At 38.2% G+C, this 15,232-nt stretch overlaps 1 protein-coding gene across 9 annotated transcripts in view; it reads right to left on the reverse strand.

The window, feature by feature from the left end:
- PTK2 (protein tyrosine kinase 2) overlaps positions 1-15,232 on the reverse strand; it is a gene marked incomplete at its 3' end in the record, with an annotated part of 191,570 nt that overhangs the window by 51,552 nt on the left and 124,786 nt on the right. For all 9 annotated transcript variants that reach the window (XR_014317044.1, XM_082755039.1, XM_082755036.1 and 6 more), the window contains 5 exons: positions 15,131-15,208; positions 14,041-14,148; positions 12,762-12,879; positions 5,457-5,487; positions 3,007-3,059 (listed from right to left, as the gene is read on the reverse strand). Coding sequence is in view for 8 of the 9 variants with exons in the window: in XM_082755039.1 (XP_082611165.1) it covers positions 3,007-3,059; positions 5,457-5,487; positions 12,762-12,879; positions 14,041-14,148; positions 15,131-15,208 (388 nt within the window). The remainder of the gene's footprint in view (positions 1-3,006; positions 3,060-5,456; positions 5,488-12,761; positions 12,880-14,040; positions 14,149-15,130; positions 15,209-15,232) is intronic.

Below are 15,232 nucleotides of genomic sequence, written 5' to 3' on the forward strand. Positions count from 1 at the left end.
TCCCAGGTCCAGCAATCTCCTGCTTTAGATTCCTGGAACCAACTTCACCCTCTATTAGTTTGAAAAGGTCTTTATTCAAAGTCAGAGCAAAAAAAAAAATAAAAAATTTGTATTTAGAAACCTTCAATCTTTGTATGCCTTGGAATACTGAAACACTTGGAAAGAACAAGCTTTCATTTCCCTAGACCAGAAATATTTCAAGGTAGCTTAAAGCACATTTCAAAAAGCAAGACAAGACGTCTTTCATTAACAAGTTCAACCTCAAACCTGTAAAACTTCAGACAAATGCCTGAACTTTTCGACCACTACATCATGTTCCACACTGGCTTTCAGCTACTGCTGCTTCCAAATTGTGGAGGGGGGGCTCGCTTTGAAACTTTCCTTTTGAAATATGGGGTTTAATGCTACCAATGTGTCTGACTGCTTGATTTTCCTGCTGAATGCCTGTTTATGATTTTTGCTCTTTAGTGTTAGCATTGGGAGGGGTCTAAATAAAGAATAGGAGTCTCACTGCACACAAAGAGGAGAATTAATTGATGATTTAAACTATCAAAGGCACGAAGGACATTACAGCTGTCCGAATGTTATAAAGCCTCATCTCATTTGAAGTCCTTAGCTCTAAGGCATGTAAATGTCATCAGAGAAAAGCTCTTATTCTGCAAACCGAGATAGCATCATCCACAGCTGGCTTCGCGCTGGATGCTGTCAGCTGTCAGACTCTGCTGACCTGTAAGTCCCGGGTTAACCGAGCATTACGTACATCTGTTGCCTCTGCTGTTCCATATGATGTATCAGTTACATCTGACAACACCAGTGGCACTTCTTTGCATCTACACGAAGCATTACCTCATTTATAACGAATTGATTCCTTAGGGTAACTCGGAGATTTTTACAGAAGACAACTCCCTTAAGGAAAAAAAAAACCTTATTATCGTGCAACTTTATCTCAACGATCTGGCTATGGGTTAAACCCAATGTCCGGACATCCACACTTGATGCACTTCAAAGAAGTTGGGGGCAAAACCAAATCAAACACAAAAAAAGTTCAAGATTGTCTGTGCTCTTATTAAAAAGAAGAACAAATCCTTGAGACTGAATTATAAATGCAACGGTTTGAATCATTCCAGTATTATGTCAGTGTTTCCAACAGCTAGTAACACGGTACGAAACCCAAGCACAATGGTTTCTTTGTGGAAAGATACTTTAAGATTTTCATTGGGGAGAGATACTTTAAATAAGATACCTTACTACAAGAAAAATACATAATTGGTTTTGATTTTGGAACTGGAAAGAAGCAGAGGGACATTTGCTGGATTAATTTGCCTGGCTTGCTTATGTCGTTATGAGGCAGCTCTGTGCCTTACAGCTTCTTTGATGTCCACTGGAACAACTGGCTCAGCTCCAGCTACTTGTTTCTCCTGGATTTTGCTAGATGCTATGCTCTTGTTTGGCTATCATTCTTCTGCATGTGACGCCCTGCACACCAGAGGTACGGGGTATCACAACTAACATCAAACCACTTTTCTGAGCAAGTCTGTGGTGTGAGACATGACACTAATTCAGATATAAGATATCAAGCAAAGAATACCTAAATTTGCAAAGTTGAAGTGACTGCAATATAGGATCACGAATTAAGTATTTAATACCATACACTTTTTCAATAATAAAAGTACATCAGTGGTCTTCCAAAAATTGAAAGGGTGGAAATTTGAGGTGGCAGTGTGTTTTTTCCTTGGAGATTAACTTTTTTTTTGTTGGAGTGAGGTGATGAAAAAACACTGCACTAGTCGTTTCCACTTTTTCTAGCAGCCAAAATAACCCACACAGGTATGAATCAAGAGAGAAGCCTATCATGCTTCGTGCTTATCTACCTCTGTGCCCCAAAACCTTGCTTGATGAAGGAGCAAGAGCTGCTATTTGAGAGCAAACGTTAACTGATGAAGCTCTATTACACGTCTGCAATTCGATAAACATTTGAGTTCCAGATCTTCTCACCTATTTTCTTGCACAAGGTCTGTCTACATGGGCTTCTTATGCCAGGGGTGAATCTTAAGCATCTTTAGAAAAGGGTAAGGGTGGGGAAAGGAATCTGAAAAGCAGGAAATCAAACATTATGCATCTTTTCTCCTTTTTGTAAGTTTTCTGAGTATGTACCCCTAAATGGTTGCAAAACTCCCAAAAGTGGGGCTGCAGCCTCCCTGTAAGTCAAGGATGGACACTCCACTGGGTCACAGTAATTGTTCCTGAAGTCTGTGGCCAAGCACTCTAACTCTACAGGGACACATCACAATATTAGTACACTTCCACACTGCAAACCTCCATTATAAATGTCATGTGTAAGTATTCAGAAATGCATTTCCTACTGAGACACTGACTCGATCCCTCAAAAGGGCTTCTTCTGAGATTCTGTAAAAGAAAACTGTTCTTTCTCAAGTATATAAACTTAAAACAACACAAAAAATACAGTAACTAAGGGAAATCTTAGACGCCTATAAGCTGCAGAGACAGCACATACTACCTCACTTGCTCAACCCTTCAATTAACTTGTGATTTTCAATAGGAAAAATTTAAGTGCTTTGATCTGAACAGCAGCTACAAGAAAACAGCTATTCAGTTTCTTCGTTCAGCAAGGCGATGATGAATATTTAATTGCTTATTTTCACTTTCCAAAGCTACTCCCTCATAATTAACACATCCTCAGGTAATTTAAGAGATAGCCGACTTGATTACAAAGCCAAGCGGGAATATTGACAGCCTTGCTTTGAAGTAGCCTGGCCCTGCTGTACTGCACGGCTGGGGCTGCTCTCACGAGCAACACGACACGGAAGGATAGCTGGAAAAAGTTTCCCTTTACAAATTCCACTACAAAAGCAGCACAGCTATGGTCTTGGGGAAAGTCAACAGCCACGAAGCACAAAACGAGCTAACTGCAAATGCAAATCTGCCTGAACATCTGCTAGCTTTAAAAATAAACTCACTTATTTATTTTTTTTTTACAAGCCTTACCTGATACAGAGACCGTGTGTGACCTTACTCCTTGCTTCTCATTGTTGGCCAGCCTGTAAAAGAGAGGTTTGAATCGCTGAATGCTGTACATTCTTCACGGTCCCATACGCTGTGAATTCATCCTAACAGGGCACCTTCTGTAATTAGCAGGGCCAATCCATTTGCCACAGCGACAGCTTTTGAGGGGGAGCAAAGTCAGAAAGGAATCTACCATTTCAACCCAGCTAAGGGAGGAGTGGAGAGAAGGCATTACCATTTTAATTAGCAAACAACTTCTTGACCACAGAGTGAATTTCAAGAAAAAGATAAACCTGAGTTTTAAAAACTTTTAAAATCAAGCAGTGCATGTCTAAACACTGTCAGTGCAGGCAATTTGATGGTGTATCTGCTTTCATTATCATGCTAGAAATAGAAAATATGAATTTGTTCTTTTTCCTGTAAGATGACTTATCCTGTAAAAGAATTTTAAATCGTTTTCTTCATTTACTTGACATAGAAAAATAATTTATTTAGCTACACAAGTTCATCTCTAACAAATTTCAATGAATTGTTCCAGCATTTTTTTATGTACGTATATAATTTTAATGGCAAGAGAGCAAAAGAGTACTGCACTTTGTGTTGTGAAAAATCCGAAATTTCAGCTGCCCAAAGCAAGTCCTTCTAGATGCACGATGGTGTTGGCTAGTACTTTTATACATTTGACATAAGACCCTTCCTCTACTGTCAGACTAAGAGTGTATGTGGTGCTCTTGTTTATACAGACATGGGTGTACTAATCCAGTTCTGGTAAACTGTCCCTAAAATGGGAATAAGCTTCTCCTTCAAACCTTATTTTATCCCAGAAATCCCTACAATGGAAAAACAAAACCAGGAGTAAGACGAAATGTATGCAATTAGAAGGTTATGCTGTGTTCCTCAGTTTTATCTGTTTAAGAACAAATTCTCCTTTCCTGTATGAGTGCACACTGCGTTTACCAATCTTACTGCCTCCAGCCTCGACTTTCATTTCCTTTTCCTCCCTGCATTTTAACTCCTCTCTTTCTGCACTGTGACAAAGCCAGGCTAGCATGGACTTCAGCAGGACATGCAAAGGAAGAGCTACCACTAATATCTACATGGCCTGTTTCCTGCTGATTTCAGGAATAAATCATGTTCCATACTCCATCCAGAGGGTAAAATAGTAGTAATAATAATAATAGTTTTGGACTTCCTCCAGTAAGAAAAAAAGGAAGAGATAAGACAATATAAAAAGCTACATTTCATGTGGTCTTTCAACCATCATCTCCTGCTACTCAATATTAGTGATGCTACCTGATAGGGCTTCAAGGAAAACAATCTGATGAGATTCAGCTTTAAATTGGGTCGAAATGTGACTATTGATGAAGCAGTCAGACTCCAAAGAAGCCGGTTAACAGACTGTATTTTAGGAAGCCACAATGCACTTGGAAAGGGTAGACAAGCATCACAACTTGCCAGACAGGACAGAGATCTAGGCATTAATATTAGGTGGGCAAAAAATCAGCAGAAAGAATTAACAGGCTTGCTGTCACTGCATTAGGGACTATAAACTCCAACAAGGTAAGGAGTATTCATAGTTCAAACAGTCAAATTAGAAATCTTTTCTTATTTACCTGAAGGCTCTGAACGGAGAAAGATGCAGAGAGATGTATTAGCACACATTAAATATGAATTATTAGATGCTGATAGCATGTCTCATCGTACCTTGGGTTGAATATCACAATAAAACTATGCAGAAACAAAGAATTCAGATCTATTTGCATGACACAGATTAGGATTTTCTACACATCTACAATTATTATCGGAGCAGATTTTTTCTGCATTACTATATTTTTTAAAAAACAGATGAGAAATTCTCTGCCATATAAGTGATATTCTTTATTACAGTCATACCTAGAGATTTCAACTCAGATTGGTCCCATTATAGAAATTTAATTTAAAAAAGGAGACATGAAAGATTTATGATAGGGAAAAAAAGAAATATTTTCTATATTTGCATAAGCAGAAAAGAGGACAAATAGGAAAGAACAACACTGTAGGCTGACTCACAGAGAGACTGAAGTGACAATATGAGGACTGTTTAGCATCACTCCTGTAATCAAATTTACTCCTATAATTAAATTTACTTATGGACTGGAAATAAATGGCCTGAAGCCCAGTCAAGTCTTTTCCAAAACATCCTACTTCTGTTATTGTCAAACATTATTGATGCATTATGAACTCCTTCCCCACGGATTTTATTTCTGGTATCTTTATAGTTTAATGCTGCTGTCAGTCATCTATGCCCCGCAGTCCCCAGTGATTGCCTGCTATTTGTCCTAGAATCCAAAAGCAACAATAAAAATTAAGCACGTATAAAAAGTCCCAAGGTGTCACTTAAGCAAAACTATTTTTCACTACATAAAAAAAAAAAAAAAAAGCGTAAAACTTACTTTGGTATTGACGGTAAAGCTCTTTCACCTTCTGTGTAAAGAAGAAGAAAAAGGAATTAAAAATTTATTTCACTTTCCAAATAACCTCTCTCAATGTGCAATATATACAAGCCTGAAACAGTAATCACCACAACCTCTCAGGGAAACTAAGCATGGTGACTCAAAAGACCATTCTATACTTATATTACCAGCAGCATATCAACACAGCTCCTAATCAGAAACACAGACCTTCTGGCAAAGTCTTGTGTGAGAGCATCGTAAACAGAATATAACTCCTCTTTTATTCATAACAAATAACTCTGATCAATCACCTGGCAGAAGGTATGACAGTATTTCAGCTCTCTAGTGAGAAATGCTTCTCTCACTTCCAAGATGTGCTAAGTATACACAATACACGTATAAATACAGGAAATAAATATAGATTTATTTTTACATATAAATATAAAAATATAAACATAAAATATAGTAGATATATAGATATATAATAGATATGTATAAATATATAGATATAATAATGTATTTCTAAACATACTATGTACACATAAATAAAACTACTTAAGCCAACGTGGACTTCCAAACAAGACAACAATCATTAATGCATGTAACATATAATCTTAATTTCCCATTTGGTTGAGTTTATACAATAGTAATGCTCAGTAGCTAGAAACGAGGGTATCCTCATATAAACTATTTTCAAATCCTCTGCCAGTCTTTGTGTGATAATGGCACTGAGTGGAAAAGCTTGCATGTAAATAATCAAGTAGATTTCCCATCTGCATTTGATGATACACTCAGTATTCATAACAGGAAGGATGATGGGGAAATTACTAAGCCTTTACTAAAACACCAACAATTTGCAGTATATTGAAGTATGCAGGGAAGGTGAGAAAGTGGGTAACAAGAGCAAGTATCTTTCTCCAAATCACTGTAGCAGTGATATGGTGACCTGAGAGAAAATTGAAGAGATGCTTTTAGAAAATGGAGATGTGTGCTGTTTACAAAGAATCACATTATTTCTAGTTTTTCTTAATCCTATGTTCAAATTTCTGAAATTTCCGAACCTTAAAAAAGAAAGTAGTAGAATGCAGCGAAATGCCCAATATCCAAACATCATGCTCAACATGGCAAATGACAGCATTTAGTTACAATTCTTCTGGTGTCCAAAAAAACCCAAACCCACTGCAGCACAGGTACGCTCAACAGAGGCATCATGCAGCCTCAAAGTTAAATCTCTCCTGTGTGAGGGGACTCCAGCACTGTCCCCTGTGCAACTAGGAAGTATTTTCTAGACCTTACCAACTCCCAAGTGACAAACTGAACATGTATCAGCCCACACAGAGCCAGTGCTCCTTGATCCCCCTGAAGTTTTCGGATGTTGGCTGCAGGACATGCACCATGTTCCCAAAACAACTATGTTTTTCCACCTAGCACTGACTAAAGTATACATTCATCATCTCCAGCAAGTAACCGAACATGCTCCATCTCTTTTCTGCTCTTGTGTGGACTTAACATGTTCCTGCAAAAGAAGTGCACATGCTCCACATCCAGCCCAGGGCTACAAAACCAGATCTTTCCAAGCAAGTTTGGAGACTGGAGCAAGTAAAGGAAAGGAAAAGGAAAGAAGGAAACTAAAGGCAAAGATCATGAAAGTAGTGTGGAGTGACAAAAAAAGAATTCAGAAGCTTGACCGTGACAGCCTGGCACTAAAAAGATGCAGGAGGAGGGAATATCCAAAAAAGAGAGACTGGGATGGGCACTAGAGGAATCACACTGGCTTGAACTAGGCAAAAGATGTCAATCTTGGAGAAACAGGCACAAGAGTCCTGCCCACCACCTGGCGAGGCTTTTTTGGGTTGTGAAAGAGGCTCAGAAGCTTAAGACTCCACCTGCTATCTATCTCCGGATACCTCCATCAGCTGTCAGCCCTTTTTTGTGGAAGCATGCCAAGTTCTAGCTCGCATCAAGTTACTCCAACACCTCTCCGATCCATTGGCAATGGATTGAATCAGATGTTGCTGATGAACCATGTGTTGCTGATATAACATACCTGCCAGCCTGCTTTTAAAGGCTCAGGAAACTATACAAACACACAGACCTCTATGTTAAGAGAACTTTATTAAACTGCAAACTTAACTTCATCACTTGCTATTTTTAAATCAGGTTAACTGGCGTACAATTAATGAAAAACTATTCAAAGATATTTACGTGCAGCTCCATCGCATATTAACTGCACACTATTCAAAACCGTATTCTAAAGATGGGCTTTTTAATTTCCTCTCTTTTTTTGTGTGTGTGAGGAGCATATCAGCATCATATTTGAGGATTTCACAGAAAGAGCGAATGATTTTATAACACTGCACATGTTCCAAGTGCTGACTTCAGCTGCAGATCAGATTGTTCCCCTCTCCTGCAAACACAGACTCCAACCCCTCAAGAAAGTGAGATACCACATAGGTGGAAACTGGTAGTGGAAGCTGAAGTTGCTACATATCGAAAGGGATCTCTCTAAAAGAGATAAATATAGATTCTAACTTTCCAGGGCAATATTAAATATCCTTAAACACGATATCTCCCATTCTGTCCCTGCAACTCTCTACTTCTCTTATTGAACAGCTTCCCATCGGTGCAAAATACAAAGCAAAGGCCTTATCAAAATATCTCTTGCACACCAAAATCTGATTCCACTTTGGGAGGAAGCCATCCTATGTGTCTTATGATATAAGGAGAATGTGAATAGAGGTGGTATTACATAGTTGTCGATTAATAACACAGAGGGACACAGGATTAAACAAGCATTTCCTAATGTTTTGCAGTCTGTGACTTGATTTGCATTCTCTTAGTGCCTTTATGTTGTCATGACTGCATTTAGGAAAGCTGTCTTATTTTCAACTTTGTGAAATGAAAAGCAGAGCACAGCAGGCAGCAGGAAGAATCAGGAGCTCCAAGGATGAACAAGCAGTAACTGATAGCATAACAGCTCTACACGTGAACCAATTTTCTGATGGTGTGGCTGGAATGAAGGACTGTGATTAAATTGGAAAAAGGCAGCATGCAGGAGACCCCAAATAAAGCACTGTGTTCAGCTCTGGGGCCCCCAGCACAAAAAGGACATGGATCTGTTGGAGCAGGTCTCCAGGAGGGCCATGAAGATGATCAAGGGGTTCTCCTGTGAAGACAGGCTGAGGGAGCTGGGGTTGTTCAGCCTGAAGAAGGCCCCGGGGAGACATTACAGTGGCCTTCCAGTACCTAAATGGGGCCTACAGGAGAGCTGGGGAGGGACTCTTTGTCAGGGGGTGTAGTGACAAAGGGGAATGGCTTTAAACTAAAAGAAGGTAGGTTTAGGTTAGACGTAAGGAAGAAATTCTTCACTCAGAGGGTGGTGAGGCCCTGGCACAGGCTGCCCAGAGAAGCTGTGGATGCCCCATCCCTGGAGGTACTCAAGGCCAGGCTGGATGGGGCTTTGGGCAAGCTGGGCTGGTGGGAGGTGTCCCTGCCCATGGCAGGGGGTTGGAATTAAATAATCTTCCTTTTTACTGTCCTTTGCCCACAGGAAGCACGACTGGTTTCATTCTCATTAGTAGCAGAGCAAGGCACTGGCCAGCCACAATGGACAACGTCCCCATTCTGGCCACCAGAGACGTGCCCCAAATGGATGGTCAAATACGGACAAGGAGAACGGGAAAAAAAGGGGAAAAATAAACATATGTAGAAAACCACCAAAACACCCAAGTCAGAAATAGAACCCTACTATCAAGTACCTCTACTTTCACTGGAGAAAATTTAGGGAAAATCTATCTGTATGGGACTAGAGGTGAAATGGCCCACCAAAGCTGATGGTACAGATGCCTACATGCTCTTGGTGCACAAACCAATCACTTCAGGCACCATTTCCCAAGCTGGCACTCATCCACTTACAGCTTATATCCCAAATCAAATCAGAAGCCTTCATTAGTACCTTTGCAGGTCCAAAGTCAAAACTCCTTACTAACAGCATCCCAGTAAAAGCATATGTTGTTTTTCACAAGTTGAAACCCACAACATTTTGCCCAATTCTTCACACACTTGAAAAAATAAAATAAAATAAAATAAAATAAAATAAAATAAAATAAAATAAAATAAAATAAAATAAAATAAAATAAAATAAAACAAAATAAAATAAAACAAAATAAAACAAAACAAAACAAAACAAAACAAAACAAAATTCAGCTCTGCACAATTGTATTGGGGTATCCATGCCCAGACATTGACATGATTTTAATTGTAGTATTTTAATTAGAGTTCGTTGCCATTCTGTTAAAATGAGAACAATTTTCACAGGTATGAACCAGGAGTAAACACTTATTTGGAGAATTTCATGGATTACTTCATTCTGGTGTTTTGAGACTCAAAGCTCTGAGTTTTCATTTAGCTGCAATCCTTTCATATTCAAAGGGAATGTTTAAATTTAAAGGTGAGTTTTGATCTAAAGGAATGACAATCAGTTATCTAGTTCAGTTACTCAAATGTTTTTTGTTCTCTTCCCCCCCAAGTATTTTTAGCCTTTTATAAGAGTTTTGACAATTTTGCATTACCTCACCAGCTTGAATAAATAGATTAATAAATTCAAAATTCAGTCACTGGACTCAGATCACAGGAAAGCTACTCAGCACATAGCTCAATCAGCAAATAGCTACTTAATGTCAGCTGAAGTTTTTAATCATTGATTTGTGCACTTTGAAAGAGTTAAATATGATAATGCAAGCACATATTAAGTTCATAAAGTTTCTACAATGGACTAAATTGACCTATGTACTAAAATATTTATGAAAAATAAAACAAACTGAATGAAAATACGCCAAATGCTGTCCAGGTCTTAAACATTAAGAGATCTCACCAAATTAAGAGAAACAGGATTATTAACTGTGCAGATATCACAAAAACATTTCTTGTAGTAATCAAGGAAGACAATTTATAAAGAGACTTGCAACAAACATATATATTTAGAACAAAGAGGGAATGGGAAAGCTCATGGAGGGGAAAAACCACATCTGTTGGATCCAGAGCTGCTACATGATTTGTTTCTGATATGCTTCAAAGCTCACTGTTGGAGGGATGTGGGAATTCAGATCATGGTGGGGACAGCTCTCCTACAAGATGTTTAATTAATATACTAAGTATTGCTACAATATTAAAAAAAGCTTCAAATAAAACAACAACAACAAAACATTTTTAGCTGGAGGGATTCTCTTAATGTTTGCATAAAGAGGAATGTTCCCGAAGTGCTATATAATGTTCCTTTAAGTGAATCACTGCTTGTTTGCTCTATGTTAATATACACTAAGAAGAATATCATGCAAATAAACACATTCCCTTTCTTACATGCATTGATTTATTTTGCATTAGTGCCTACAGTCAAACCACAGTGCATGGCATAGCCATGCTTAGTACTGTATAACATAGAAAAATCAGATTTTTTGCCTTTAAAAGAGCTTAGTGAGCCTAGAAGACATAATAGCTGAATAATAAGGAAGTCAGGTCGGTAGAAGAAAGGAAAAAATTAAAACTGAGTGGGTCAAATTTATTGCCTCTTTCAGCAGTAGAGTATCAGGACCAATTAGTGCTGTTGGTCTTAGCAGTTGCTTGTATGCATCATGGAACAGGTTATGTTGACAAGGAAAGGTTAAAACCTGTAGAGATTTTGGCTGGGAATTGTTCTCCTGATAAGGCAAGAAGCAGAGGAGGGTTTGGCAGAGAAATGGCAACAGGCATGACTGGAATACAATCAATGCTGCCATGCACAGTACTGGAAGATGGCCCACTGGATGGACAGAGCTAAGACGCGATGGGGACCGTAACTGCCTCTTGGTTGCAATTGTGAATGACAGGATGGGAAATCACCAGGCAGCATTATTCTGCGGAGTTAAAAGCACCTATGTGTAGATAAGAAAAGGAAGCCATCCCAGTTGGTAATTTTTCCATGCTGATAATTTGCACTGGCCACAGAGGCTAAGCGGACCAAATTTCTGAAATACCACCAAAGCAGAAGTGGCAAGAACTGGACATAGCATACATGGGTGCCTTGAAAGAAAAAGCAGGGCTTTCCATTAACTTAGAAAGGGCTAACCATTAACTTCGGATGACTGAGAGGTGGGAAGAGACATGAAAAAATTAAAAGCCCAACTTTGGCCATTATAGTTAAAGCTGACAAATTGCCGATTTACTGGGGATATTGGAAGGGAAGTTTTGGGAGTGAGTAATAAGGGTTGTAACAAACCCCAAACTATGATTGCCAGAAAAAGCTAAGGTATTGTGAATATTTTAAATAATAATAGGCATAGAAGACAATTGCTAAAAGGTATAAACTAGACTACTGAAATGAAATTCTTGGTTCATGATGCCTGAAACTGAAAGACCCGAACTATTTCGATAATGTTACCTCATTCAAACAACTACAGAGTGGGGAAAGCTGGTGGCAAAAAAAAAAAAAAGCAAAAATGTGGCTATAAAGGGACTCAAGTTTGGATTGCAGAATTTCTGGAATGGCTCATGTACTTTCTTGTATGACAAGTAAGGAAGAAGGAAATAATTTGTTCATTGTTTTAGAAACCAAAAATGTTGGATGAATTTCCATAAGCAAGGACTATGGAAGAAGGATAAAGTTCCATTTTCAAGCAGCTTTGATCGGACATATTTCAATAATTAAAGCTAACTGAAAGTAGAAAAAATCCTACTGAAATTTAATTAAATTCTCTCTTTACATCTAGCTGAAGCTGCACCCTGTTCTCATGGCTTTCAGCTTGTGGTTTGCTAAAAAATAATAGATCAACACTACAAAATACATGCTTTGCTTCAGTTCTATTAACTGAGAAAGGCTTGCAGGACTTGTGTCAGAGTTTAAATAATAAAAACTAAGAAATTTTGAGTATCTGGGAATAGAGTGCTGATTTCCAATAGTCTTACCTAAAGGCATTCTAACCAACCTCTCCGAATTTCCACTTGAATATTAGGGTGTTGTATTTCAAGTTAACAAGTTCTTGTTAGGGCTGCCTTTATTTACAGTTTGCTTACTTCTGTTAGTTAGGTTCAGAATACTGTAAAGCAGTGACTACTGGAAAACAATATAAATTATCAGTTATTAAGTAATTTTCAATGGTGTGACATTGACTGCCAGTGTTTGCCTTAATAAAAATACCTTAAGTTTCCTTCGAGAAAGACAACAGTCTCCAAATGAGGATTCTGAAACTACCCTGGGTCTTCTGTTCAAGTGCAAGATAATCTATCAGTAGATAAGAGCATAGCCACTACCAGAATGAAACACCTCCTTACCTTTCTGTGGCCTGATAATAAAAGATTGCGTGGCTCCATTCACCAGTCGGCAATATCCATCTATCAAGTCAGCCATGTTCTCTGCAATGGTTAAGGATGGTGCTGTCACTGTCAGAGGCTAGAGAAGAAGAAAAACAAGGCAGCAACAAAGAGGGATTATTGTAGTTGCAAGCACTGAGTAGAACAGCTGTGTCATTGCATCAGAACTTTACATACACTCACAAACAGTCCACAGAAAAAAGTGGGCAAGTACAGAAATATCAGATTCATGCTTTACCTTTAATGTAGCAAATTTAAAACACAAGGTTTAGAAAGTACAGCTGATAAAACCTTCCACCTAAAACTACGAATAACATGGACTTATTAAAACACCTGCTAGGCAAACTTTTAGTCAACCACTCTTATTACAATTTTCTCCCCACCCTTTTGCAGAAACTTATTCTTTACCCTAAAAAGTTACCTCTCCAAATGCAAAATAAATTGAAATTAAACCGACAAAGGGGAGAAATTGAGAAGGAGATGAGACATACAGGCAAACTATTAATTTTAATAACTCCAATATTCATCCTCCTCTGCACAGATTTGCCAACTTGCCCCCAATGCTTCTCTATCACAGTGACTGTTTTCCTGTGTACAGGACCAAGAAAAAGATTTGATTTCCCTTCCAGCTCTTCCTCTTGTAATATAAGAAAAACAGATTTTCTCTCTTTTATACTTCCCTTTTCACAAAAGTGAAATTGCTCAGTTTCCTCTTCAGTGCATAGCATTATATATATATGCAGGCTACTATTAAGATGCACTTAAGAGTTAGTATTTTCAAATTAAACCTCATTTACAAATATCAGAGTATACAAGTACCAGATGCAGAACAAAAAGCACGTAATGAGCTTTATGAGTAATGAATACTCACACTCAACTTCCCTTCCCTCTTAAAGCACAAGAAAAATCAAACAACTATACAAGACTGCCTGGAATGCAAAATTCAAAATATAATGCATGGGCTGTAACTACAGGAGGAGCAAGAGAGTTTAATGATAACTGAAGTCTTTGTATGCATATTTAGTTAGGCTGTCCCCAGATTAAACACACGTGCAAACATGGCATATACTTTTAGTGCAATGTATTTGTCAACTACATTGACAGTAGAAAAAATCAGGATGAAGTTACAGACCAGAAGAAAAGTAAAATTAACAGAGTGTTTTAATTAGAGTACACTAATTTCATTTATTTTATTTAAGGAAAACCAAAGATAGCAAGTTTATCACAACAAGAATCATACCTCAGGGGCACCTGCTATCTTGAGTTGCAACATCCCTTTTCTGTCCTTGTCTTCACTGTTTGAATACTGAATAGTTTGCACTTGATTAAAATCTGCCAGGTGAGTTGGCTACAAGAAGGCAATGGAAACAAAATTCAAATTAAAGCAAAATACCTTGGCTTTACTCCTGAAGCATATGTAGATTTTGATCTCCACATTACACTTTTAGAAGCCTGTTCCTCTGTTTCTAGTTTCACTGGGCTTTGCATAACAGTATCTACAAATATGCAAAAGTAGCTACCAAATGAAACCAAGCACCAAGTTTGCCTACAGAGGTCACTGTTGAGTAACTCTAGGCACTTACTGAAGTACACAGTGGAAAAAACGTCTTGGAGGGCAAGACTGAAAACTCAACAGGTTATACCAACATGGTATCTGCACTCAGAGCACAGTTACATATCATCAGATGGCTGTAAGAGGTTTATTTTTAGCTGATCTCTAAATCTTTTCACTACCTTTGAATGATTTTCAACAGAAGTTGGCTTAACTTATATCATGACTGAAGATGTCCTAAACACTTTGATAAAGAACCTGTCCAAGCAAGCTTACACCATGAAGGTGTACAGGCAAAACTGTAACATGGCCAACATCAGGCAATAGCAAGGCTGTTAAGAGCACAAAATAAGACAAAAACCAGAAATAAGCCAGCGATGACTGCGCCAATGCTAAACACTGATCAATAAGCTCTTCACTTACACAACCTCCTGAAGAAAGGAGAAAATAATTTAAAATAATTTACATGTTTCACTGTTAAAAAAGTAACCACAAATGCTTCAAACTCCTTAAGTGAGCACTTCACTGGGTTAAAAAATAAAAATAAAAATAAAAAATTCAGCGGTAAGGACTGACACTCTCTCTACTTAATTATGTTTTTCTCCATCCCAAATCATGACTTAATGTCTGAGTAATAGCTCTGTACATTGAATTTCCCAGCTCTTTTGAGTTTATTTCAAAGATTAGAGTTGCCATTCCTCTTCGTGTCAAGTTCAATTCGCAACAGGCCATGGCTGTTAACTCAGTAACAGAGAGAAGAAAACAGAAGTAGACTCACATTTGCGCCCTTGTCTGTAAGGTAGCTGATTCCTTCTTCTGGGCCAATTGCCAGCTCCACCGAAATAATCCAGCTTGACTTCAGAATCGAAGGAGAAAGAGT

Source organism: Aythya marila (assembly GCF_965140915.1).
Source record: "Aythya marila genome assembly, chromosome: 2".
Lineage (NCBI taxonomy): Eukaryota > Metazoa > Chordata > Aves > Anseriformes > Anatidae > Aythya > Aythya marila.